At 46.0% G+C, this 27920-nt stretch overlaps 1 protein-coding gene across 1 annotated transcript; it reads left to right on the top strand.

Annotated features, from left to right (window-relative positions):
* Nucleotides 1-1799: 1799 nt before the first annotated feature.
* On the top strand, nucleotides 1800-27785 carry LOC120791693 (tyrosine-protein kinase receptor UFO). The gene is made up of 20 exons (XM_040130263.1): nucleotides 1800-1947; nucleotides 5382-5592; nucleotides 5963-6063; nucleotides 6199-6381; nucleotides 9356-9436; nucleotides 9532-9647; nucleotides 11880-12075; nucleotides 17053-17192; nucleotides 17285-17429; nucleotides 17793-17810; nucleotides 18643-18772; nucleotides 19053-19144; nucleotides 21258-21353; nucleotides 21759-21836; nucleotides 22371-22463; nucleotides 22887-23008; nucleotides 23622-23731; nucleotides 24166-24325; nucleotides 25472-25608; nucleotides 26390-27785. The coding sequence occupies exons 1-20, from the start codon at nucleotides 1800-1802 to the stop codon at nucleotides 26847-26849; spliced, it is 2817 nt and encodes a 938-aa protein (XP_039986197.1). The 3' UTR covers nucleotides 26850-27785.
* Nucleotides 27786-27920: the final 135 nt, after the last annotated feature.

The raw sequence follows: 27920 nt of genomic DNA, 5'->3' as shown, positions 1-27920 counted from the left end.
ATTGAAAGGACAGCACACACAATGGGGTCTTTCTCAGTCTCTCTCTGTCTCCATTAAAGACCCTGGGAACACAACGCTGTCCACAGAGCCGCTCTTAAAGGGCCAGTGAGACCCAGGTCCGCGCAACCTGAGTCCCAGTACCTCCCATCGCTTTCATGGGAAAAGGGGAAGAAAAAAGGAACCTACGCTGCAAATCAATTATTCATGAATGGTATGTGAACTCTGCAGGGCCTTCTCCCCGGCAGAGAGCCCCGGGATCACCTCTGACCAAACACACACATCACCTCAGACATCACAGTCTACAACAACACAATAAACCCCGCTCCGCAGCCCTCCTGCATCTGATGGGAATCAGGGACAGCAGCCTTTATTTAGACTGCAGCCGATGATGCTTCGCTCTGTTTTGGCTGCAGAAGTATGTTCAACCAAATTCCCAGACATTCTGCTGATATAATCCTGGTTATGTGGACGCGGCCATAGATGCAAAAAAGCATTTAGTCTGAATATTATTACTGTAACTCTACTCCAAAACATTTTGGGTCTGTTCCCTTTATCCCAGAATCCGTCAGCAGGCTGTTCTTCTCTTGGCCGGCTGTCATTGTAAATAAGCCATTGCCTGGTTAAATAAAGGTTGAAATATTTAACAGCAACTTAATGAAATCCACATTGCAATGTGACTTGACGTATTTAGTTGACAGGCCAATGATGAAATTCATTGGGAAGCAGAAGTTATTGGTTATTCAGCTGATCCTTTCACATTTTTTTAATTTTTTTTTCTTTTTACATAAACAATGCAAATGAATTAACTATGGTGCTAATGGGGCTGTGTTGCAGCCTGCTGACCCTGGACATGATTTTTTTTTGTTTTTGTTTTGTTTTTTTTTTTTAACAATAATACAAAAGCAGGAAAAATCCTGCAAAACATTTATGTCCAGTCAATCGAGACAAAGACAGTGTGGTGTCAAAGCAGGCGGTTTCCCAGTCACGCAGACATTAAAACCAGCTAGAGTTGTGGAAAGCAAGTGACACTGACATGGAAGAACTGATTTGCTCATCAAGCAGAGCAAAGCGAGTTACTGCTCAGCTCTCTCGCTACAGTGTTTTTAACCCAGCGTGTCTCATTTCTGTCCGTAAGCGTACCGGCTGAAGATGGTCGGTACGCACAGTGTTTCAAGCCTGTTCACGACGTCGGGGGATCGGTGTGTGGTTAAAAAGCGAACGGGGGACTGTGTTAAGACAATCGGCATGCCGCAGGGTTTCTCACATCCTCTGAGAAAAAGGAGGGAGACTCGGGAGCGGAGGAGGAGGAGGAGGAGGAGGAGGAAGAGGGTGGAAAGAACTTGCGTTGAGGAATTTGAGTCCTGTTTGAAGGGGGGAAGACGGGGAGAAGAAAAAGCCAGGGGAATGTCTGAGGGAGTCTGAGGGAACCGGTGGGCAGGGGAGAGACTTTGAACGCCGGGCTGCAGGAAACGCTGGTTTAAAAATACTCCCTCGGTTTCTAGAAATAGACTCGGCTCTGGACAAATTCATCGGCGGCCCAAGAGCCTGGAGCGGATTTTGCCGTGCGCTTTCCGGGAGACTAAAAGTTCGGTGGCCGGTACTCTACTCCGCAGCGGGATCCACCAAAACAACAGCATCAGGGGGAAAGAACGAGACTTTCTTTTTTGTTTGTTTCCACAGTCTGTGTCCTCAAAAAGGGAACTGAAACGTCTCATCCGCGGAGTCGGAGCAAAACTTTTTTTTTTTTTTTTTCATTCCAGCGCAAACCTTTTGCATCTCTGACCTGCTGAGATGCGGTGATGGAGTCCAGCCACGTTCCCCAGATGAAGCTCGTTTTCGGAGGTGATCTCGTTTCAGGACGAACCATGAGTGGGTCCAAATGGTCACTTGTGATTTGCGCCGTCATTTTGGCCGCGTGGAGGCCGGCGGCCGCCGGTACGCTGACAGGTAAGGTTCGATCGGCACCGGGCAGCCGCGGCTCCTCGGCCAGCGTGACCGTTGTTTTGTCAGCGTTAGTGCGAGGAAAACATCGTAATGGGTAATTAGCTCGGTCAGCTTTCTGCCTCTTACTCGTTACATCAATTTGCTCTGGGGTGGGGAGCGCGACCGCAGCTGCATCTGCCGTCAACATCTGGCCAACATGAAGGAATTCATTACACTCGTAAAAAAAAAAGAAAGAAAGAAAAGAAAAGCCTTTTAAAACAAGCTGATCAAAGAAAACAAATAAAGGATCGGTTTTATTGGTTCAATCAGGCTGAGGATTTTAGTACTTGGAATCGAAATTCTGCTGATGTTGAGTCAGTGACAGCAGGGAAATGTCTGTTCAGGAGACCTGTTTCCCTTGACTGGCAACAAAAGCTATTAGGACGGTCATGTTTTCAGATCAGGTTTAGCTACAAGCCTTCCACATTTTTTATTTTATTATTTTTTTTTTGTCCCACTCTTCCTTGAGAACTCGTCCAACCGGTCGTGGTATTTTCAGAATACTGTTGAGCTCTGAGCCATGTATTCCAGTCAGGGAAACCAATTCTGATGGGGAGCGAGAGAATGTCACGAGAATATCACTTCACGAGCGTATACAGGGGAGCAAAAGAGAAATCTGGGGTCTACTGTAAGGTGGAAACCAGAGAGGCTGACTCCTTTAGAAAACTGTCTACATACCAGGTCGTTTTACATCAGGGCCACAAGTGTGGGAAACTCTGCTTAGCCACCATTCAGAGAGTCCTTGTGTGTTTGGAAAGTCAACTCGGCCGTTACAGTTTTAGAACCCCTCAGCTACTGCAGCCGGTGGATGAAAACATGGAGTCCCTTCGGGGGCCTCCACCTGTCAGCTCATGTGTTTTGACCATTATGGTCAGGCTGTCTCTCCGAGAGCTCTAGCTCTGCCCTCAGTAGATGTATGACCGGGAGGGACAGAGATTACCAGACGCTGCTGTGATTTATAGGCTCAGACTGATGGTTTCAAAGGAGAATTTTTCCTGATGTCTCAGTTCCTGTTTGGATGTAGGTATGGCTGGGGCCCAGGAGTTAGGGGATGAGGAGGGGTTCGGGGGACCGAGAACTTCGGTTTGTGAGTCAGAGCTGGCCGGTCTGACTCAGAGTCGGGCAGCGAAATGATGGACGGGGAAGGGGGTCAAGAGTGGAGGAGAAAGAGTTGGGAGGGGAGGTGGCAAAATGTGTAACGCTGAGTCCAAAGAATGGCGTGAAAAGGAGGCTAAATGAGAAAAGGGCAAAGGCGCAGCAGTGAATGGAGGGGCTGAATTACGTAGTGTTAAAAAAGCCAGAAAGATAAAGGAGGGAGTGAGGGGAGGATAAATGCTCAGACTGTGTCGGGTATTTTTGGTATGTGCATGTCCACTGACATTTAACATCTGAGCTTCTTCCACGAGAGAGGGTAGGAGTAGAGACACGGTGGAAAGAGACAGATACTGAAAAAAAAAAGAAAGTGTGGGACCTCGAGGGAATTTAGGGGACAAAAGGGAGGAGATAAGCACAAATGAATCAGTGCAGAGAGGACACACACACACACACAGGCACGGTTTGACCAGTTTGGCCTGCTCTCACTGCCTACCTCTGCTTTCTCATAAAAGGTTCACAAGCTTATTATTATAAGAATGCAGCACTGTGAGAAAGAGAAAGGAAGTGAGGCTGTTTTTGTTCAATATGGCACTGACAAAAAAAAAAAAAACAAGTCAGGGATTCTTGAAAAGGCTCAGCCAAGCTTAAAAATAAAGGGAGGAATGACTTTTAACGCCAAAAAGCACACAGAGACTGAGAGGCGGCGAAGCAGAGGCTCAGCAGGCCCCTCCATTTATTGCACTCTCCCAGAACAAGCTTTTTGAATGCTGGGATTTGTGTGTGTGTGTGTGTGTGTGTGGATCACATGTACATTTAAAGAATCGAGGGGCGTGTTCCGCACATGAGTAAAACAAGCGCCGCCAATAAGCGCTTTTCACTTTACAGGTCAGTTTTGGGCAGCTGAAAGAGAGATGTGCGTTTTCGTGTGTTTGTGTGAGATAAGACGCAGCGGAGTCCTCTGCGGTCGCAGCGAAGGGGTCAAAGGTTGAAGGTTGGCCATGAAATACACCAGGAGGGCGGGTCGACAAGCTTGAGAAAATCTTTACGGGCGTCACTCCCTGAAACAAGTGTGATTTATTCTCGTCCTTAAAACTCGAGAACTCGAGCCAAGTTGCAACGTTCTCAAAGTATTTCATCTTTCCATGCACTTTATCCAGTGCAGGAGTACTTGTACCCAGCCATGGCCAGCTCCTTGGATGCTTAGCATTTTTATTTGACGCCTTGGAAGAAAGAAAAGGAGTCTAGGAGGAGAGATCTATGCCCATCGAATGTATGTGTCCCTGCCAGCTTTTCGTTTCAACAAAGATCAAGGCTTTTAGCTTTCAAACAGCATGCGTGCCTCGCCCTCAGCATCATCTGGAATGCCTCTCAAACCTGTTGAATGTCTTAAAAGTAAGAAAAGCCAGAATCTGCCAGAGAAGTTTGGAATCATCATATTTATGATGGCCCCCCCCCATTTTTTTGGATGCTGAACAGATTCGCAACTTGGCAGACAACCTGCAGGCCTATCATTGCCGTTTGAGAGAGAGAGAGAGAAACCCGGAACATGTTCGGTGTTTGTGTTGAGCTGTCTGTGCTCTGACATTGTCGGAGCAGCCGTCCTCCGACAAGGACCCTTTGTCCCGGTATCAGCTCTGTCCTTCCCAGGGCAATCCCTCTATCAGTCAGGGACACAGGATAACCACACTCACCGAATAGCCGGTGTAGTGGTGTTATCACATCTATCATATATATCATAGATCGAGCCACCCCAGCATACATGGGCCTATTTATCAGGGGGGGCACCCAGCCAAATGAAGCTTTTAGAGGTGAAAAGAATAGTTAATTAGTTGATAAGTCAACAACAATTTGGGTAATCAATTACATGTTTGGGCCATTCATTAAACCAGACATTGCTGGATGCAGCTTCTCAAATGTCAGGAGCTGCTGCTTTTCTGTGTTTTGTCTCACTATTGATTGAAGATCTTTTGGTCTTGGACTGTTGTGTGGATAAAACAAACGGTCTGAAAATGTCACCTTGAGCCGTGCAAACCTGTGATGGGTATTTGTTTCCTGACATTTGATAGATTGCATGATATTGCGAATAATGTGTACTTGATTTCCATTGTCACATTCCATTTTTACACGGTACGAAAGTGTGTGAAAGTGTTAAAAAGCGTGGCAGCGGGAAAGCTTGTTGTTGTAAGATAAGGCTTTAGTTTTTTGGATGTGAAAAACGTAACCATGTAGTAAATGTGTAATATATGTGAGGTGTGACACCCAAACGAACCCGTACTCCTGCTTCTTCCCTCTCTCAATCAAAGACTTGGAGTTTGAGCGGAGTCCCGCCGCTGTCATCTCTTCGCTGGGCAAACCTGTCACGATGCACTGCGCCCTGAAGGGCACGGGGGGCGAGGAAGAGGACCCCCCCGATGTGCTCTGGCTGAGAGATGGCGCGCCACTTCAGTACGCAGACACCAACCAGTTCCAGGTTCATACCGGCAGCAACAGCTGGACGATCATGAGCACGCTGAGGTAAGCGGCCGTTTTGTCTGCGACACCTTGTAGCTGCTTTTGTCAAGCAGATGTGAGGGATTTGATGATAAACGTTGACCTGTTGTGAGGCAGCCACAACTGGCCTAATTATTTTACTTTACTATTTACTGTTACTCCACCTTATCCTGTCATCTAGCAAATGATATAACCCAGCCAAAATCCCACGTGGGTCTACTGCTTTAGCTTAATGTATTAAGTCCAGGTATGATCGGACGGCAAAATCTGGAAGGAAAATAATCAGGGCCTGTGCATCCTCCTGCCTCTATCTGCCGGATTTTGTCAGTTGGGTTTTGTCATTGCTTGATCCCCATGAAACCTGTCAAATCACACCCTTCTGTGGACATTGCAGTATTGAGAAGGTCCAGCTTCCCGACATGGGCGCCTATCGATGTGCTGTTCTATCGGAGAGCCACCGGATTTTGTCTGAGGAGGGCAGCATTCAGCTGGAGGGTGAGTTCATCTCCAGCTCCCTGACGTACAAAAATACAGCTAAAAAAGACGAGCCAGCTTCATCTGAGCGCCACGGTCTGTTTCATTCGGATTGTTAAAACAGTCGAGGGTCTGATTCGGCTTCTTCTCTCCCAGGCCTTCCTCATTTCTCCGTGGAGCCCCAGCACATGTCTGTAGTGGCCAACGTATCCCTGAGCCTGAGCTGTGTGGCCCACGGACCTCCAGAGCCAGTCCGGGTCATCTGGCTGCAGGACGGTGCTCCTCTCAACTCCCTGGCGGACCCGGTGGCCCTGTCACCCTCCACACTCAACCTCACAGGTATCATCTATCACTCCATTCCCTCGGCACTCAACACCACATTTCGGCAGCGTAGTTAGACTCATTATAACGTACTCACTTTGAACTGCTACGGCCCGATACTCGGTGATCAGTAAATAAGTCTGGGAAGCAATTGTTAATGGTTTAGTCTGTAAAATGGGAAGAAAATACCAAAAAAACAAACAAACAGAAAAAGAGTTCAAGGGGAAGTCATCAAATTGTTTGTTTTTTCTGACCAGCAGTCCAAAACACAGACGTATTCAGTTTACATTTAGATAAAATACAAAAAAACAGCAACTCCTCACTTTGAAAAGCTGGAACCTTACAATCGACTACCTGTTTCAGAACTACATCACGCATGTCAGGAGTTGCTTTCAGTTTGTGACCCAAGTAGCAAAGCTTTTAAATGACTGTAAACAAGACAATTTAAAAATCCTTGGTTTTCTTTGAATCCATTTCGGTTGATCATAATTTACTCCTTCAAAAGCTACACAGCAACTATCTTCTATAGTTTCAAAGACTTCCAGATCCCCCCCCCCCCTTCATGGTTTAAACAAAACCACCAAATAACCACGCTCCCCAGAGAGAGCAGGCTGGCTGGCAAAGGGCCAGTGGATCCATTGAGGACATGCCTTGCGGCTGGGTGGTTGATGGGTAAACGCAGAGCAGCAGGCCCAAGATGGACTATTGGGGGAAGGAAAATAGATGGGCAGAGGACATAGAGAGATAAAAGAGAGGAATATAAAAAGGAGGAGGGCTCTGTTAACGCCTGAATGCAAACCACAGCTGCTTGCCAGATAGCTGGCCTGTGTTAAGTCCAGTAGTAGGAGGACGGACAGAGCAGACTGAGTCAGACTGAGGGCAGCAGGAGCGGGCGGCAGTGGCCGGTTGAAGGACCTGGTTTGAGTCATCAGAGTAGGCTGCCTGATGCCGGCCAGCCACCGTTTTGACGGTAACCTACACTCACATCTCTGGAATGGACAGCTGCTCTGGCAGACCACAGGTCCAAACCTAGTCAAACACAAATAATCCCTCAATGGGCTCATAAAGTGAAATGGCACGAACCAGCCAGGAATCAAGGGCAACACATGTCCTCGTACCCTCGTTTCCATCCACATCTGATGGCCAGTGTAGGAACCGAAGCCCCTTTTGATGCTAGGCCACCGGTTTCAGCGCAGAAAGCAACTGAACAAGCTAACGCAAACATACGGAAAAGTCCTCATGTAGCAGTTCATATTCTTGCTTTGTAGGCCTAAAATCCATTTTGGCTGTATGTTTAGGATCACTGTCTCACTAAGGTCAGCACTTTTAACCTCATTGTTTCGTTTCAGGTCAAATAAGTGCTGAAGTGTTATTCATCACAAAAAAAAGCGGAAACATTCACTGGTTCCTGTTTCTCGTCTAATTGGCGGCTCTGATTCATTCTCTGTTTAGTATCTTTGCAACTGAATATCTTTACATTATGCAGTGTTGAAAGCTAACAATTTGAAAACATAACATCCTAGGATTTGTGATGGGTATTTTTCACTACTTGGTGACATTTTACAGGCTAAATGTTTATTAAATAAATCAGAAAATGAGCAGCTTAATCAACAATGAAAATAAAGTCTTAAAGACTTAAATCCAACAAGCTGGAGTACACGAAGGAAACTAAGAAAAAGCACAGTAAGTCACAGTCCCAATACATTCTGACTGGATTGCGCACGTCAGCCAGCGAAGGAAGCACCAGGACTGTACTTCTGTCATTCCCAGCTGACAGGAACAGTGTTGGTTCGATACTGTGACGCTCATGAGCGTCGACCGACACTTTCAGCTAGTCAGGGGGAACGTGGTGTCGCAGTCCGCCCATGGGGAAGGAAGAATAAAGAAGGCAGAGTGGCGCAATCTCGAGATGGCCTGATGAGCAGTTCATTCACCCACACAGGCAGCGATCATCCCCTCGCCCCACCCTCCCCGCTTTTCCTCTCTCACAACCCCTCTGCTTCACCCGGCGAGGATCGTACCCCCTGTTCTTTTTCCGGGCCGCAAGACAATGGAGGCATGGTGCCGTCAGTGCAGGGCAACACACTGCGTAATTCTGTGTTTGCGGCCGATGGACAATGTTGGGGTGTTAGATAACAGTGATAAAACTTGACTGTCACATGTTTCGGTGTGTGTGTGTGTGTGTGTGTGAGCCTGTGTTGTCTTGTGGAATGGCTCGAGTGTGTGAGCACGCTGTGAGTCACTTTGTGAGAGGGCTCATTCTCTGTTGAGTGTCAGTATGTGTCACGGTGTTTCGCCCCCCTTCAGAGGAGCCCCAGCCTCGTGAAGGCAGCAGCTCGGCCTTTTACACCTGGACCTCCACAGGACCACTCTCTTTGTTCTCAGACGCGAGACGGCAAAAAATGTTCAGCGTTTTGTAAAACGGGATTACGCAGAGTTCTAACATTCAAAAGTTACATATATATAGTATTTGCCTGACACGGAGCTATAATCAAAAGTCAAAGGTTTTAAATTGGTTGTGATAAATCTGACACACTGGCAGCGATTCTAACAAGGAGTAAGCGTTGGAGGGAGGGTTCTCTGAAAATCCCCACAACGGCTGGTCTGATTTTGACGAGATGACGTGGAAAGATGCTTGACTCTGATTGTCGTTAGGCTTTGGTGTCACTCCTGCAAGACCTGTTTTAATTTGTCTCTCATAAAAAAAAGGAGATTCTAAGAGTTTGAGCTAGACCTTCAGAAATGATTTTTATTCTCTCCGAAATGTACCCTCGCACCAGCCTCGCAGCTAATCATAAACTGTTGACAGAGAGATCACGTTACCTTATGGAAACTATTACCCTCGCACTGTTCTCACTTCAGTTTGAGCTTTCACACAATCTCTCCCATCAATGTTATATCCAACTCAGCATGCTGAGCAAGGATTCTTGATTTCAAAAGACCTCATTTGTTCCCGATTCACACACGCATGGTATTTCGCTCTTCCGTCCAGGTTTGAACAGGACCAGCACCTTCTCTTGTGAAGCTCATAACCGCAAAGGTGTGGCCACGTCCGGATCTGGTACCATCACGGGTTGGTGTCACACTTTGATTGTTGAACGCATAAGTCCTTGTTGTTACACCTTTATTTATTCGCTCTTTTTTCGTGTCTTTCTTTCTTGTCTTTAGTTCTCCCATCACAGCCTCGGAATCTGAGAGCTGTGGAGATCACTCAGACCAGTCTCCATTTAGCGTGGGAGCCTGGTTTTGGAGGCAACTACCCCATCATCCGTTGCTCTGTTCAGGTGAGACGGCATGAGTCAAATGGGAGAGGAGAATACCACGAGTGGCGGGGAGAAAACTAGCCTGGAAAAAAAATCCCTGCAACTGTTTGACCTGCATGTTATGTAAACTCATCGCTCACTCTCTACTTGTGGTACTCTTCAAACCGGTCTTACCCTTTCCAAGCCTAACTTTAAAGAAAAGAGAGCTTGCTTTTCTTTTGTTTTCTTGACTCATCCTCTACCTCTCCCTGCTTTACTTGTGTACCAGTGGATCAGGTTTCACTCTGGGAAAGTGGCCTCCTGGACCAGTCTTGTGTAGCACCACTCCCTCTCCCTCTCTCTCTCCGTCAGTGCCTCTCTGCCACTATGCTACTCTGTGGCCATTACAGCTCGTAGCTGAGAGGAGGAACATTTTCTCCTTGAGAAGGAGGCCGTGCAGCACCACCCCTAAACGTCTGGTTCTAATAAAGCTGCCCCTCATACCTCTTGCTGTTCATGTCCCCCACCCCTCCCCTCAGCCCTCCCTCACCCCCTCACCCGCACAGGGGAACAAGACGAGGGGCCGGCCTCAGCAGAACGGGGCAAAAATCTGAATTTAACGGCCCTTTGTGTGAGGAAGGGAATCATGAAAAGGGCTACAATGTAGAGAGCAGAAAGATATTACTGTGCTCCACGGCAGAAAGAAAAAAAGAAAGAAAAAGAGAAAGTCAGTTAAAGAAAACAGGAAGAGGCAGTGACAGCAGGTATTGTGGGTCTGAGCCATGCAGGGGGAATGCAGGCTGAAGTGTGACTCAGGGCTGAGCTGTACAATTAGATTTAACACACTTGTTTACAGGCTGAACGGTGATTCATCGAGTCAGGATAGACTCTCTCTGTCTCTCTCTTCGCTCTCTGACACACGCACACACACACACACACACACACACACACACACACACACACACACACACAGGCATTCATATGCTCCTCATTCATACAACTTAATATTCCTTGACATCACACCACCTAACCTACGCCATGAGGAAATATTTCCCACCCAGCCTCTTGTGTGAAATCCTAATGCCCCTGTTGTTTTTAAAGGTATTGTCAAAGCGGTGCATAACAGCACCTGCTCATACACACACACCTGCTCATCTAATTTTCCCATTATTTATACATTTTCAGCTCTAACTGTAAAGCTCACCCCGTGAACTGCGGCTTGCAGCCTGCAGGAACTACCTGATAATGCAGCAGAGAACAATGGTCCAGACCAGAAACCTTAATGTGGTTTTGAGATTGCTGCAGTGAAGGATTTTTCTGCCTTGTGTTCCTCTTTAAACGTGTTTACCACCGAGGTTTTGCAGAGACAGCAGGTTTCTGGCTGTGAGTTTTGGTTAATGAGTTCTGCTTTCATTGCACCTTGCTGAGCCTGGGTCACATTCAACAGCGGCAGTGAAACAGACTTTACAACGTTTTTGACAATTAACACTTAATGACCCCCCCCCCGCCAACATTATGCACAGACTCCAACCTCCTGTCTTTTCTTCTACAATACCTCATAACCATTACTAGAAAAACAGCTCAAGAAAATGTTTCTGATTAAAGAAACAGTTTTTTCTAGTTTCGCCATGTGCATCATGAGTTATCAAACTCTGTCCTATAAACTTAAATCACGTTTGATTATTTAAAAGCTGTAACATAAATAAAAGTCGAAGTAACACAAGTTGAGCTAGATATTAAAAAATAAACTGTCTTAGATTAGTCTGTCAGACCAGCTATTTCATCAAATGTTGATTTTCAGTATTCACAAATATTCTCAAATAACTTTAACCCATTATTTTATGACATTGATAATTAGTAGCGACTACCTCAAGAGGGTGGTACTAATAGTGTTGATTAAGACCACATTTCCCATTTGAATCCAGTTGCTTTCTATCACAGCAATCACATGTGGTCGCTCTTTGCCGTTGCTCAGCATTTTTTTGTATTTGTATGGTTCAAGTTTTGGTTTTGTGTTTTTGGCTTTATTTAATTTTATGAACATGTTGAAAGCGATTTACTCCGTCAGTTCTTCAGTTCTTTCCCTGTCCGCCACTGACAAAAAACTTTGGCTTGAGCCCCATTTGCCCTGAAAGAACAGCTTCCTGTCTTCCTGTTTGTGCCATAAAGCAATAAAACACATTTACCCACCAAATCAGACAACACAATCTGAAACCCCCGATAAAAGCATGTGGAGGATGTAGCAAATTAAAGTGTGTTATCTCAATGTTCCAGGCCAAACACGCCGGAGAGTCCTTCACAGCAGGCCCAGATAAGATTATCCACAACCAGAATGTGAACATCCCACCAGCCACCCACCTCATCGGGGACCTGGAGCCCCACAGCCTCTATACTGTCAGAGTGGCCTGTCACAGCAGTCAGGGCCCGTCTGACTGGTCGCCCTGGGTGGAGCTGCGCACCAAAGAAGGAGGTGAGGGCCTTCTGATTGAGGAGGTGTTTGTTTTGAGCCGGGATCCCTTGCTTGTGGTATCGCTTCCTCCGAAGCGAGTCGAGGTTAAGGCTGTAATATCTACTGACTGAGGCTCGAGTCCAAGTCTCCTCCCACGACTGCTGTGTGCTGTAGCCAGTACGTAGCAAATGCTACGCACCGGCTAGCAGGCACAACGAACTCCTTTTCAGGGTGTTCTGGGCTGTACCAAGGATTATTTTAGTGAAGTCATACATTTACATTGAACCTTTGCACATCAACGCCCAGTTGGTACGATTAACAGTCAGCTGTGTTTTATTGCTGCTAAAAATACCCAGCCTTACAGAGTAGTATTCACTGAGGGCCAAGTTCTAGTCGAGTCTCAGGGTTTGTCAAAGTCTCAAATGAGGCCTCAAGTGCCCAAGGCAAGTCCAAGTCTTGACAAAAGTCTTCATAGGCAAGTTGCAACTTTTCCAGCTGCCTGAAAACTGACAGTTAAAATGATACAGCATTTGAACACTTTGCCTTTCAAAGATCTGTTTTGTTTTGTTTTGTCTACATAGCTAAGGTAATGTGAAGGCCTAATGATGGAATATTAAAGATTATAGCTTTACAAGGCCTGGCTGATACTTCCTTACTAATTTTTTAGTTTTCCGGGATTTTACCAGGTCAGAATTGTGACTGAAGTCTAACTCAAGTCACAGGTCGACGGATTTGATATTAACTATTTTTGCTAAGGAATTAGGTGATGGCTGTGTGTGTGTGTGTGTCTGTGTGTGTGTGTGTGAGAGTTGTGTTCTGACGATCTCTTCCGCTTTGGGTTGTCTGCGTGATTGTTTTCTATCTTGCATCGAATTCAAGCTGTCATAAGCGCCCACAGTGGCCCCTCAGGGGACAGCAGTTCATTTCAGTAAACTGAGAGATAGATATCTCAATGGAAGAAGGTGAAATGCCTGAAGGGATACTCATGATTAGTCTTACTCCCCGAAAAGCATTTTTGCCCCCGGACACATTTTTTGAGCTTGTTTTTGGATTTAAGTCCGTTGACTGCTTTCCAGATTTATTCTAAGTGAGTCAAGACTGGGAACATAGTGTATGATAGCAAGGAGTCCGAGAATCAAGTTACTGTGCACTGCCCCTTTAACCTAGTCTGTGTTTATGAAGAATACCAGACACAAGTCACTGTACCTCTGCAAACCCAGCTCCAAATGTAAACTAGGTAGAAGGCAGGCTGGCATTGAAGAGACAGAGTGGGTGGAGATCGGGAAAGCGAGAGGGGGGAGGGGGGACGTTAAATTCCCCTGAAAGGCTTCAGTTAGGATCGCAGCGATCTCTCCAGACTGCAGTGCTAGGCTGGTGTGTTTGAGTTTGAACTGAGGTGGGATTTTCCATGCCAGCTCATGCTGTCTCTATCCCTGGATGAAGAGGAATGGAAACAGCGTATACTAAGAGGAGAGATATGCCACAGGAGGGATGATGGGGGCTTTCCATAATGGAAGCTGCTTATAATCTGAAAACTCCTCAGCAAAACATTTCGCATGAAAAGAAAAAGGGAGAAGTAGCGCTCAGTTTCCACTGTAATGGAGGAGGACACAGAGTGGTTTTGAAATTCTCACGTCAGGATGTTCAAGTTTAAGTTCTTCATTTAACAAGTTATATCAGTCTTTGTTTCGTTTCACTGAAAAAATCCTGTCGTGTCAAATTATATCATTTCCCCTTGGACAATATTTTGTTATTCTTGCTGTGACAGCTCTCTCTTCTCTACACTTGTCCTTCTGAGTCAGAGTATGAAAAAAGCAGAAGATAAGATTCAGCTGGCGGTCAAATATAGTCCAGGAAGCGTTGAAGGCCGAATGGAACAAGTGAGGGAAGGGGAGAGGTAGACTGCGCCCAGCTCAGCCATATTTTCCACATCTTTCTTTGTGGTTTTCAGTGACACAACTCCGATAGGGCTCTCTTCTCGAGAAGTCTTCTCTTAGTCTCTTTCTGCTCCATTTGTTTCTCATTAATAAATTGTGCAAATATGCGCTGCGCTAACTCTTACATGTGTAATCCTGGCACAGATGTCCCCATTTGTTGCTCCTCTGTCTCCGCCCCAGTTCTTTAATTTTTCAGTTCATGACAGAGTCACCTCCATCTCCTGCCAGCTCTTTTGTTTTGTTCTCACATCCATCCTCCATTTCTCTCAAGTGGATCGGGCTTACTTGCTCTCCTTTTGTTGCAATTGTCTTGTCCTTCCTCAAATCCTACAAACTTTACTGAGGAATTTATTTCCCCCATCTCCAAACAAGCTGAGCAGGTTTTTTTCTGAATCCAGTCTTTCAACTTAATTCCTTCATCTCTCATATTCCCCCCTTGTTTGACCTCAAATGACCTGTGATTTCTCTTTCCAGAGCACACAGCTAGGCACTGTGGGAAAAAAAAAAAAGGGTTGGGAGTAGAAGCAAGGGATGGATGGAAGAGCAGGGAAACGGGGGAAGGGGGCGCTTTGGGAAAACACTAATTTTGCTATTTTCCCAAAGCCCACTATTTTCCCCGGAGGACGAGAGAACAGAAAGACGGGGGAGGGCTCGGTCGGTGGGAGAGGAAGTGAGACGACCCATGTCACCTTCCTAATCCTAAAGCTGCAATGAGATTATGTTTTACAGATCCATTCAGTAAATGCCTTTTCCCTTTGCTTCCTAAAATAGCTCCAGAAATGCACCTTTCCAAAACAAAAAACAAAGTGAATGAACTAAGACTGGGTTTAACAACTCTTGATGGGGTTATAAAACACTTACAAGACAAGTGTTATTGTGCAGTTACACCAATTACATAGTTTGTGACGCTAAAAGGGCAACTAAGGGACTCCTGATTCCCTCTACACATCTGTCTGTACCCTTCAAGTGACACCGGGACGAATCCAGAGCTACAAACCCACCACCCTGTTGGAGGTGACGCATGACGCCTTGGCACAAGACGCTCGCATGCGTCGCATCGAATTCTATAAAATACTACTGCCAGCAAAAATGCAACGACAGTCATAGCACAACTCCATTTGTTACAGACAGACAAATCTTTTCGCCATAACAATTGCAGCGTGGTGGATGTCCTTACAAGTTGTGACATTTTTGATGACACTAACATTTGCGCTCCGACTGATCTGGGAGACATGTTTCCTGTGTGGTGCTGAGTTTGTTTTCTTTAATGGAGGACAGACTCCGGATCCCAGGGTTATGAGTCGGTTTTTTGGCTAAAGGATGACCCTTTTCCATCCACGTGTTGACCCACGCGGACGCTAACCAGAGCGAGCGGAGGAGCGGAAGCGCACGGAAAGAGACACAGAGTAGCAGCCCGGCCTCCGAACAATGTTTCATTTGCTCCCGAGCACGGCTATCTGACACAGCTCCTTCAATAGCAGCACGCAACAGAATGTGAAACAGTAGTCTGTCACGGATACAGATGTTAACCTTTGCTGTTGTGAACTAATTGTGCCTCAGCCGTGTTTGTTTCTCATCCTATTGCCAGGCCAGGATTGCTGTCACGTGGACAACAAAGGAACATGAGGCAATTTTTCTTCTGCATTTCAGAAAAACAACACCAGCACACATCGTGGTTTTCCTTTAGAAAACTCCCAAAATCATGCCACTGGGGTTTATTCCAAGTGAAACAGTTTTTTTTTTTTTTTTTGCCTCCACAAAGTTTTACGTCAACTGTCCACTTGAACTCACAGCTCCATGACAAAAAAACAGAGAGGCATTACCACGGGGAGGGCAGCGAGGGAGAGGAAAACATGGAGAGAAGGAGATGGAATCATGTTGGATGGGAGACGGGGAGAGAGAAAGAGATGAAGGGGGGAGGAGAAGAGAGAACAAGAGAGTTGGTAGTTCACAAAGAGGTGGAGAAGGAGGCAGAGAGAGACCGACAGATGACGGAGCATAGGTGGAGACGGAGTGCTGGAACGAACTTGACTTGGAGGTTGTTTTTGTTGCTGCTGGCTGCAGAACCGGGACCACATGTGGAAACAATCACCCGCCAAACGCTTCCTGATAACATCATCCATAGGCTGGGCCATGCTTCCCAAACTCACACTGAGTTGCTGTATGTGTGTGTGTGTGTTAGCATGGGTGTGTGTGGGTCTCCAGCTAGTTTGTGTGACTTTGTAGGCCTGCAGACAGAGCGAGAAGCAAAGACAAAGAGAGCCTTAGCTCAAACTCCAACAAAGGAAATAAGCACTGTCCTCTCCTTGCAAAAAAAGGTTCTTCGATGTCTGTGCTATCCAGAGCATCGATCCCACGCGCACGCACACACACACACACGCACACGCACACACACACACACACACACACACACACACACACACACACACACACACACACACACACACATTCACAAATTCCTCACAGTATTTCCAGCATGTTATTCAGCTGGGGTTTTCTCTCCACTGGGTGTTTCTGTTGCCAGCAGCCTTTTTTCGCTCTCTGCTCCAGAGAGCCAGAATAGAAAGGGGCAGACGAGAGAGAACAAAGCAGAAATAGGGATGGACAGCATGAAGGAGGGACGCACAGGCCTCAGCATGCGTCCCTCTGAGTTCGTCCGACCGTGCTGACACAGAGAGCGCACACTGGCTTCTGAAGTCACCTACTCGCCCCTGTCTGTGGTGCCCTTAGCCTGCCTTCTTTGTTCTAATAAAGCTGAATTCTCCACATTCTCTGACATCCTCTCCTTCCAGCTGTTGTAGTTATCCACACCCTGGAGGCTCCAGGCTGTCAAAACAACACACGCCTGGATGACTCCCGGCCCACTGGCCTCTGGGTATGATTGAGGAATTGGCAGTGTTGCAACTGTGGCCTCAATGGCCAAAGTCTCTCTGTCACGTACACCACGGCGACACCCTGAGCCACACGCCTGCCTAGCCTCACGACAGCTGCACGTGTAAAAATGTAACTGTGTGAGCAGCGAAACGCCTTCACGCCCTGTTGTTGTTGTTTCGTGTACCAGTGCCAGAACACCCACCTGTTAACGTGACCGCGGTGCTAAATGGAACGAAGGTGCTGATGGAGTGGGAGGGGCCCCCGGGGAAGCTGAACGGAGAACTGCAGGGCTACATGGTGGAGTACAGCACGCCTGCCTCCCAGCAGGTCAGTCACGAACACACACACCGTCAGACACTGACAGACCGGAAGGGGATCTGCTCGATACTGACAGTCTCCCTCTTTTCTTTTGTTGACAGTTGATTGTGGATACCGGATTGGACACTGAGCTCTCGATCAATGTGTCTGTCCCTTTGTCCAATGTGTCCTTTCGAGTGTGTGCCTATACAGGGGGGGGGCAAGGACCGTGGACCCCCACACAGACTCTGACGCCTATTTCTCCTGGTGAGTGGAAAGTCATAACCACTAATATGCAATATACGACTAAAATAATATAATTTTTTAAGGTTTAAATCGTAAAAGAGTAGACGTCACTCGAATGATTGGTGAAATAGATTCTTTCAGATTCCATTTTTTGAGGAACTTTCAAGACTGCTGTCATTTTGTGAGCAAAACTTTTCATCGGGGGAATTTCATATTAATCCCAATCAATTTTTACAAGAAGGTGTCAGAAGTTATTATATATCATTTCTGCAAGCATGAGTATGAGTTATGTTAGGTTTTACAAAACAAAGGATGGTTTTTTTTCTCCCCCCTAAAGTCAAAATATTGACATAGGCTCTGCTTCTTTTTTTTTTATTCCCACAGAAACGGGAGAATTTAGAGGTGAGTAATGACCGGCTTTGTGCACGCAAACCCATCAGCACACTCTTCCGTGACCTCTCTGAGTGGCACATAATGACACAGTGGAAGTGGAAGTGAGCTCATGGTGTTTTTTCTTTTTACCGCAGGACTTCTCTTTCTCATTATCTGTCACTGGGCTCCTCCATGATAGTTCCTTCCTGCAAATTTAAGAAAAAAAAGGAAAGAAGAGAAAAAGGAGAAGAGAGGATCTTAAGAGAGACAGGAAAGGGGAAGAGGGGTGTGGGGGATGAATGAGGAGACGCATCATAAATATTTATAACAGGCAGGAACAGTGTAGCATCTCTGTTTGCTTAGTCTGATAGAGCCAGACAGACAATTCAAACAACAAGAATGGCAGATAAAAAAAAAAGAAAAAAAGAATGGCAGGGAAAGTCGGGGGAGGTTGAGTGTGAATGGGAGGAAAAGTTGAAAGACAGAAAGAACTCAGGCAAAGTGCATGTTTTGAGAATTTGAAAAAAAAAAAAGGGGAATATATTTAGCAATAGAATAAATATTTAGAAGGACTGATGTGAGGGGATTGTGTCAAGCACTTCCACATGTAAGAACAATAGAAATAAAAAAAAAAGAACTGAACATTGTAATTGTACAAATCGGCATCTATTTACCGTCATATTACACAGCATCTCTAATAGATCCTGGAGCGCACCCCCAAAGTGACATGAAGCAGTAATAAGTTATCTGGCCCGGAGAACTAAATACATCAATAAGTAGCACGGGTTAAGTTGTCACGTCGCGTGAAAAGGACCTGCATTACTGAACTCTCTTCTGTCTCTGTCCGCACCCCTTCCCCCAGGTCCGTCGTCGCCCCCGGCCTTTTCCTGGCACTGGTGGTACGTGGTGATGGCCATTGCCGGCGCCGTGTCCATAGCCGTGCTCATGGCTGTTTACGTGGCCAAGCTGCGGCGCAAGGAGACGCGCTTTGGGTGCGTAGGCTCTTGGCGCTCCTCGTGGGTGGAAGGGAGGGACTCGCTAGCCGTGCCAAACCGAAAAGTTGTTGTTCTTTTCTTCACTTCCTCGGTCTAGCTGAGCCACTTTTGCATGCATTCTGAGGCATTTGGAGGGAGCGGAAGACATCTGTTTCAAACGACCACCAGCGATTCTCGCGAATTGTGGAGCAATGCCATACTTTCAGCTGTGTTAACAAATCTGCTGGACTGACCCCTAATTGCGTTTCGCTCTGTTTGTCATCGTGTGCATGTACAGAGAGGCGTTCGAACCCATGATGGAGAGCGGAGAGCTGGTGGTCAGGTACCGGGCTCGCCGCACCTACAGCCGCAGGACTACAGAAGCAACATGTGAGTTCCTCCCTCTGCCCCATGACACTTTATATTTCCATCCCGACTGTCCCTACAGCCGTAAGAGATACTGTGAATGGCATGCCCAAACCTGCCTCTGTCGGCGGGATAGATAACAAGACTAAAAAGTAGCATAGTAGCATAGGACTGGATCCACCGGTTCAGCGGAGAGAAATCTCCGGCTGTCAGGACTCACGATGTCAGCTATTCTCCGCCATTTCGAGACGCGAATCAGGTCTCTGGCTTGTTTGGTTGTTCGAAGGCAGGAAGGCGGACAAGTAAGGGTTAATTCCTTCCCCGCAGCTGTGAAAACAGCTGTTGAGTGTTCAGTCAGCTGACATACCCCGCAACAACACTGTGCCCCTTATGCTATTAAATGCAATCTTTTTATAACATTATTGATTAGATGTGCGGTAAATCCGTTCATGAAGTCATTCCCTGTGCAATCGGGCGGGAACGGCGGAATGAACTTGACTCGGCTGCATTTGACTGAAAAAGTAAAGGAAGAAGGAAGGTGAAACTTCAAGATAAGAGCATATGAGAGGGGTGGAGGACTAGTTACATCAGGGAACGATTGACTTGAGATTACAAACTTAAGCAGCCTGTAACAACAAACGAGGTGTTACACACCTGCTCCGGCCGGAGTGAGGGGGTAAGTTCACCTTTGAGGAGTAAAGTGGGTGTTTCCAAGCCTCATCCAGGTGTAGCGACAAACTCATACTGGCGGAGTACAGAGCAGGGGTTTGCATGCTATCAACAGCAGCCGCCGCGAGTCCTCGTGATTACAGAGAGAGATAGGTACCCGTAAACACAGCGCGCAGACTCAGATTTCACACAGCTGGGTCACATTCAAGCCCGCACATTGTCCCTGGTGCACGCACAATATTTGAGTAGATCTCAAGTCTCAGCTTGCCAAAGCCACAGAGAGGCGAGAGGAAAGGCAAGACTGCAGGGGAAAAAAAAAAAAGGATTCGGTGGGTAAAATGAGAGGAGCCAAGAGAAAGAGATGCGGAGATAAGGAGATAATGTGTACTCTGAGTGAATGGTGGAGAGCACATTGGAGAATAAAGGAAGGGTCAGAAGGGAGGGATTTTGGCTGGATTTCCGATGCTGATGTTGACCAGAAACTTTGGCCAAGTCTCCGGGGCTCCGGTTATTGCATGAACTGGCTCATAGCTGGTCACGCCAGCATGTGTTGGAACATGCCTGTGGACTGAGCACATTGTTGTGCGACAGAGACAGCAGATAGATAGTGTAGCGGCAGCTGGAGGGGTATCTCTGAGCGTGCCGTTGCCTTGTCATCCCCCGGCCCAGATGTGAAAGCAGAGCTAACGCCTGGAGCGCGGTCCGCTCACCCACCGTTCACCGCGGTGACAGCCAGCTGGTCGAAAGCACTCAGAAATGTTCAAACCAGCGTAAGTCCTCCGACCTCGTCTTCTCGCCCCGACCCGGTCCCTGCAGTATCACGTGGTCATGTGTCCCACACCTGAAAAAATGGTCTGAGAGGACAAGGAGGCTCCATATCAGATTCTGTCTGGATAGCGGATTACACTTCAGTGAAGTTTGCGATTTTATTTTATTTTTTATTACTTTTCCTTTTTGTACAGTTTTTGATTCTCATTTCAACCGCACTTAAGTTTTAGTTGTCTGGGTTTGTTAGTTTCAGCTCGGGGTATATTTATTTAAACTACTTAGTTGTGATAAAAAAAAATTTGATTAATGGTAAACTCTAGTTCCAGTATTGTGGAAATGAATGGGCCATTTTTTAAGATATATTTATAGACATTTAGAACAATGGTTTTGTGTATGACAATAGATCTCAAATATTTATTACAGGAATACAACTTAACTGAAAGGATTTAATGCCCTTTTTGTGAGTTTTACAAGTAGACAGAATTGGTTTAGTTCAGTTATAGTCTTATTTTCATAGTTATTTAAGTCTGGCGGCGTTTATTAATACTTTATTTTTGGGTTAGTGTCGCGCATGTGGTTTTGCAAAAGCAAGGGGGGCTGCTTGGTACAGTCTGGCTGTTTTTCCTCTCTTTTCTGTGTTGTCCAATAAAGCGCTGTGAGCTCCCAGCACCATTAAAATTCCTTATTTTTTCCTCCTCAGTGAACAGCCTGGGCATCAGCGATGAGCTGAAGCAGAAACTCCAAGACGTCATGGTGGACAGACATAAACTAACCCTGGGGAAGACCCTGGGAGAAGGTGCTGCTTTGCTTTGTTCAGTTCAGTTTAGTTTTTTTAACCGTGTGTAAGTCTCGTTTTCACCAGGACAGCCCGGTTGTTAATATGTAGAGTATTTTTACAGCGAGTGCCTGAGAAACAGCGGGGTGAAAAAGGCACTTGTGTACTACCCTTTTATATCAGCACTTATGCTGCCAGAGCAACAAAGCTTGTTTTCCACTTATCTCCAGTAATTTCCATTGACACTGATATGTTTTGACCCTGTGGTATAGTGTAACAGTTTGCACTGTGATATCCGTACAGGCCTGTTCACTGCAGGGTCAGGAAAGCCACCACTCTTCACTGCTGAATAAGACATTTATTGTTGCTGCGGCTAAAATTGCATCTGAACTGGGTGTTTGTTTGTGTTTTAATTTCTTTCTTCAGGGGAGTTTGGCTCGGTGATGGAAGGGCTGCTGACTCAGGAGGAGTCTGTTCTCAAAGTTGCTGTCAAGACTATGAAGAGTGAGTAGGGAGCAGAAGTACTCAGCAATCCGCACAATGACTCCCTTCATGTCGGGAACACAGGCCATTTGATAGACAGTCCCCCGGGTCAAAAATTAGTGTTGGGGGCGAAAATCTCAGTTTTTGATCAGAAAACGGACAAAGACTCAGCTTGTAAAAAACATTGGCAGAAGGAAAAGTTGACCCCAAATACACTGTATTGCCAAAGTAAAGACAATTGTATAAAAGCTCCAAAGTTGAAGGGAAAAGATGAATTTTGGAGGGGACTAAGAAATGGGAAAAAAAAAAAAAACAGCACCACCAGCAGTTTCAAACTGTGGCGAACAAGTTAAAACAAACTTAGTGGTAAAAGCTGCTACCATGTGTTAATTCATGGTTTAATAAATCCAGGAGCGAAGACACCCTCTGAAATAAAAGTTTATTTCTTACCCTGGCAGCCTCGCAAACCAGGCGGTGATAGTGCTATGTGTTACCCGCCTGGCCGTACAAAAACAAAACCCACACCGTCTCACCTGCGAACCTTCTCCTCTCCAGTTGCCATCTGTACCCGTTCAGAGATGGAAGATTTTCTCCGGGAGGCTGCCTGCATGAAGGAGTTTGACCACCCCAACGTAATGAGGCTTCTAGGTGAGTCAGGACTTACGGTACGCTGCTTGGCACACGAAGGGTTTCTCATTTACCCCTTAGTCATGGGTTTCTTTGCCCAGGTTTTTAGATAGAAACACTGGGGGGTGAAGACTTCTAAGATTAAAAATTAAAGAGCAGTTTGTCTTCATAAGAACACTGTCCAAGTATCCTAAGTATCCTCAGAGCAGTTTTCATTGGAGCTGCTTTTTACCAAAGAAACAGTTCAGATTTCCTGCATTTTCTGTTGATTATTGAGTGGAAATGGAGCTAGACTAGATGTCTTTGGGGTGGAGGAAGAAGTCCTCAAGACCGCTCTCTCTCAAAACCTGGGGAAATTAAACCGTAACTATTTTCATAATTCATGAATGTACTGAACACGTATGCAGTCTATGTGTACAACACTGAGCCGAGGTGTTTTTGCAGGTGTGTGTCTGCAGACTGTGGAGAGTGAAGGTTACCCCTCCCCCGTGGTCATCCTGCCCTACATGAAACACGGAGACCTGCACAGCTATCTGCTATACTCAAGGCTAGGAGACTGTCCTGTGGTTAGTCTGATCGCCAACAGTGAAAGCACCCAGTCAGGCACACACAGGCACTCACACGCATATGCAACACACACACACACACAGTCCCACACAGTTCAACAGCTTAATGGGTTCAGGGTTTATAAGTTCACATGAGTGTCTGTCAGCAAAACGGGATCCAAAGTTGAGCGTAGATATGAAGTAACTGGGTCCCCACCCACACCTTATTGGCAGCATGTACATTCTGAGATCACGAAAAACACCAGATATGAGTCTGCCGTTGCTCTCCCCCGTTTTACTTATTAATGGATGAAGTCTTTTGGAACCGACGACTGCTGTACGCAATAAGTCCCTGAAGAGCCAGGTTGAGGATCACAAGCCTAATCAAAACAAGATTTCTACAGAAAGTCGAAACATCCCTGAGCTCAGCAAACATTCGAAAGACACAGTGGTGCTGAACCCTATTCTCCCCAAAGGGGGAGGCCGTTAGTATCTGGAGCAGGGAGCACTCAGTTCAAACTGATCACAGGCCCTTAAAGAGACGAGTTCTGGTGCCCTCTGCTGCGCGGAAAATAAACATCAGCTGTGGTGGACGTGTGATTGAAACTGCTCTCGCTCTGTGATTTTCCTGCAGTACCTCCCGTCTCAAATGCTGGTGAAGTTTATGACTGATATTGCCCGAGGGATGGAGTACCTCAGCAGCAAGAACTTCATCCACAGGGACCTCGCTGCTCGCAACTGCATGTAAGCACAATCTCTGCTTCCGTTTTTCACTCTCTCGGTTCCTGTATGTGTTCTCACTTGCTCTTCCTTTTTTCCCCCTTTTTTTTTTTTTGCCCTGGACGCAATGTTGAAGAAAATCTTTAAAAAGAACTAAAAGTAGACCGAAAGACTGCAAAGCAACATTTGGGAGAGAGGAAGCCCAAAAGAATAAAAGGCTAATATGATGCAGGAGAAGCATGGCACAAAGAGAAAAAATTGAAAAACTAAAATACATCGCATCATATTTTGTTATGTTTATGTTTTGTTTGTAAAAGCTTAACCTGTAAAATAACTATAGCTGTCAAATAAATGTAAAGCATCTTATGTGCAGTACTTGCGTAAATGTATTTCCACCAAAGCATGAAAGCCGCTTTTCCAAACATACAGCACTGTAACGCTCACTCTCTCTGCCTCAGGCTTAATGAGAATATGAATGTGTGTGTGGCCGACTTCGGCCTCTCCAAGAAGATCTACAACGGAGACTACTACAGGCAGGGGCGGATCTCAAAGATGCCTGTCAAATGGATCGCCATCGAAAGCTTGGCTGACCGTGTCTACACCACCAAGAGTGACGTGGTGAGTTTACGTCCTGTGCGTCTCTAATTTCTGCCAGCACAAATGGTGGGGGATCCAACAACCGTGGCCCCCAAAAGTGTAGCGCTATGTTTTAGGGTTGAGACTTGCTTATTGGGGTTAAGGCTTTTGATTAGAATTGCACTACGGGAAAGCGATACCCCCCCACCCAAAATCTGTCTTTTAGGTATCAAAAGACTTGAAATGACACTGGAACCAGTATCATAACCTCAACAGAGGCTTCCTAGAGCACTCCTGCATTCAAATCCGCCTCTCTACTGTCTGACTGAGCGTACGGATTGAGAGCGGAGAGATAAATTATGCTCCAGGAACGGTTTGAGAAGTTTTTATGAATGGTTTTTTTGTTTTTTGTTTTTTCCTCACTGTCAAAACTGGTATTTATAGGAACAGTTCTCTACCAAGGAACAAAAGTACTGTACAAACCCTTTACTGCCACTGTCGACGTCTGCCGGGGTTTTATAACCATTAATAGATTACGGGTTGCTATTGCTTTAAGGTCACTGTCACGTTAAAGGGAAGGGAAGGTCCAGATTTGGGCACGTCGCTATCGAGGTAGAGTTTAGTGTGAACCTTCAGGATATGAATGTAAGTCAATGCAATGTCCTCACAGGTTACAGAAACTGAAGAATTTGAATCTAATGTTTGTTTTACTCAGTGCGGAAATACTGACTGTTCTATTTCTCTCTCTGATAAATGGCCCCAATGAGTGTTAATGGATATTGAGCTACACGTATTCAATTTTAAGTAGAAAATACAGTAGTCATTAGTCATTAGTCACAGTTATTAGCAACATCTGTGACAGATATTAACGGTAACAGCCGGTAATGTCACTGCATATACTTTAAAGTTTGAGGGGCCCTGATTTCCATACACGTGAAAGCGTGGTCATACAATGTTAGCATTAAAAATTATGGTGCATTCTTTAGTAACTTGTGTATGAAGTAGGATGACTGGTGAGAAAGCCTGGACAAAACGTGGCTGTGTTACTTCCACGGCCAGTGTTTGACAGGAGCAGATTCGTGTTTGAGTAGTGTGTGTCAAAGTGTGTGAGACCTACAGGAATTCAAAACTCCTCAACCCCGTAACCCTTCCCCTATCTCTGCGTCTCTCTCTCTCTCTCTCTCTCAGTGGTCGTTTGGAGTCACCATGTGGGAGATCGCCACGCGTGGCCAGACGCCGTACCCCGGGGTCGAAAACAGCGAGATTTATGATTACTTGAGACAGGGAAACCGTCTCAAACAGCCTCCAGACTGTCTGGACAGCATGTGAGTGTCGGCTCCCCCGCTGCACATTCCTCACAAAACCCGCCCAGCTAATGATGAAGTACTTTGAAATCTTTTCCCTCCTGATTAGAAAAAAACTTTTTTTCCATAAAGCAATCAAGGCTAGAGGCTAAAAACAGTTCCAGTTTCTCCGCTGTTCAAGAGGCACAGTCGATGCTTTGAATTTTTTCCCTGTTTCTTGAAGATTCTTTGATAAACACACTCTTAATTAACCATTTTGTACCAGGATATAGATATACCCAATTTGGAAAGCTGGCACACTTCCTGGTACTAAGCTTGAGACAAAAAATTCTGGTATTTTTAGTAATTATTATTAATTAATAATGTCCTGGGAAACTCCAGAGAAATTAATATATAATTTTGTGTTAATTACAGGGATAATGGGGGGAAAAATTCTGAAACTCGCAAGTTCCCACTAATTTATTTGAGTTTGCAGAACCATGATAAAGTCGAGAGTAGAAGAGATTTGTAGATATGTAAGAGGAATTTCATAGAAAAATTTTTTGTAAGTACATATTTGTTTATGATCAGAAAAAGTAAAAGACTAAGCTATGATACATATTAATTGTAAATAATTAATTGGAAGTGTGCCAAAGGAGCAGTGTCTCACCAAAGTTAGCGGCAAATTACATCGGCGGAAACGTCCAAAGAAATTCCATACGAAAAACTACGAGACCTGTAGAATGAAGTGTTACTGTTTGTCACACGCTTCACCAATGTGCAAACATGAAAAATACAATTTACATTTCTTCGTCCTCTCCAGCTACGCCCTGATGTTCTCCTGCTGGCTGCTGAGCCCGAAGGATCGGCCATCGTTTGAGTCCCTGTGCTGCGAGCTGGAAAAAGCCCTTGAGGATCTGCCGGACGCCCAGGACCCAGACGAGATCCTGTATGTCAATATGGACGAGTCCTCCATGGAGCTCGGTGCCGTCGGTGGCCGTGACCCCATTGGGGGGCCGTCCCCTCTCTGCCTAAAGGGCCTGGACTCTGTGACCACAGTGGAGGTCCACCGCCCCAACCGCTACGTGCTCTGTCCCCAACACGAGACTAACCGAGCCCTCTCCGACTCCATGGAGAGCCTGGACATGCCGGTGTCGTCCTCCACAGCCACGCTGCCTCTACAGCCGTCCTGCCACTCCACTCCCAACCCCACCCCAGCTCAGACGCCAACTGTTGAGCTGCTGGAGGACAGGGAAGGGTCCAGAAAAACACACTGGCAGTGATGGCTTCACTCTAAAAACAAAAAACAAAAACAAAACAACAAGACTGGTCGCTGCCATAGTTTGCCATTCTTCCACCCCAGTCCAAGAACTAGATCCAGCCTCTTGCTACTGACTCTCAGAAGCCTTATGTGCCCCTCCATACATATTTTGCACAAATACACTCATACACACACAGCTGACGACATTCCAAGGAAGTGACGGATTGGGTTTATTTCCTTTATCAACTCCCCTCTCTTCTAAAATGAGCAGAATTCCAAGTGAGTTTAAAGGTTCATGTGTGATTGCTGTAGTGGGAGGAACACTTGTTACCGACAATGAACAGTGGGCGAACAAGTTAAGAGCACATGTTGCCCACACGCACTGCAGCACAATCGGAAATTTCATTCCCAGTCGCTATCGCAATAAAATACCATATCCACACAACTACCTGTAAACAGCAGAGTGATCTCCTCCACGTGATTAAGCTAAAAGAATCAAACGTCTCCGTGAAAACCAGCTCAGACACTGCCAGACGGAATCTACGGCTGAACAAACTCAGGAGCTTGAACTTCCCCGTGAGTACGCGCTAACGCGGAGGCCCCCGCACCCTCTGATGGAGAAACCTCACCCAGTCCGGCTCCCCTGTGACTTGGGGGCAAAAAATAACCTGGGGACTGGCAGGGAAGAGAGGTAGCAGCGGAGTCTCTTTCACTGAAGGTATCCCCTGGTGAAGACAGCTGCCCGCTTGAGGGTTATATTGAAGGACAGCACAAAGGACTTTTAGGCTCAGGTGGGCAAGGTTGCCGTCGTGGGGCGAAAAACTTTTTCTTATCATGGGCGTCACAGCTTCGCGTGAAAGTAGCTTCAAGGATCGTGTCATCCTTCAACTGAAGTTCACCGCGCCTGAAGATTTTTACCCAACAGCAACAGAATGAAATATGAATTTAGAAAAAAAAAAAAAAAAAAAGAAAATCATAGAAGATGGTGAATTAAGTGATAACCAAAATTTGCAAAGAAAATGAAATTCCACCGTTGCTTTTCGAGACTGTAGGAACCTCGATCTTACACGTCAAAAAAAACCTACAGTAGTTT

This window comes from Xiphias gladius, chromosome 7, assembly GCF_016859285.1.
Source record: "Xiphias gladius isolate SHS-SW01 ecotype Sanya breed wild chromosome 7, ASM1685928v1, whole genome shotgun sequence".
NCBI lineage: Eukaryota > Metazoa > Chordata > Actinopteri > Istiophoriformes > Xiphiidae > Xiphias > Xiphias gladius.
Note: the sequence above shows the minus strand (reverse complement) of the source record. Positions and strands in the feature narration are given on the sequence as shown.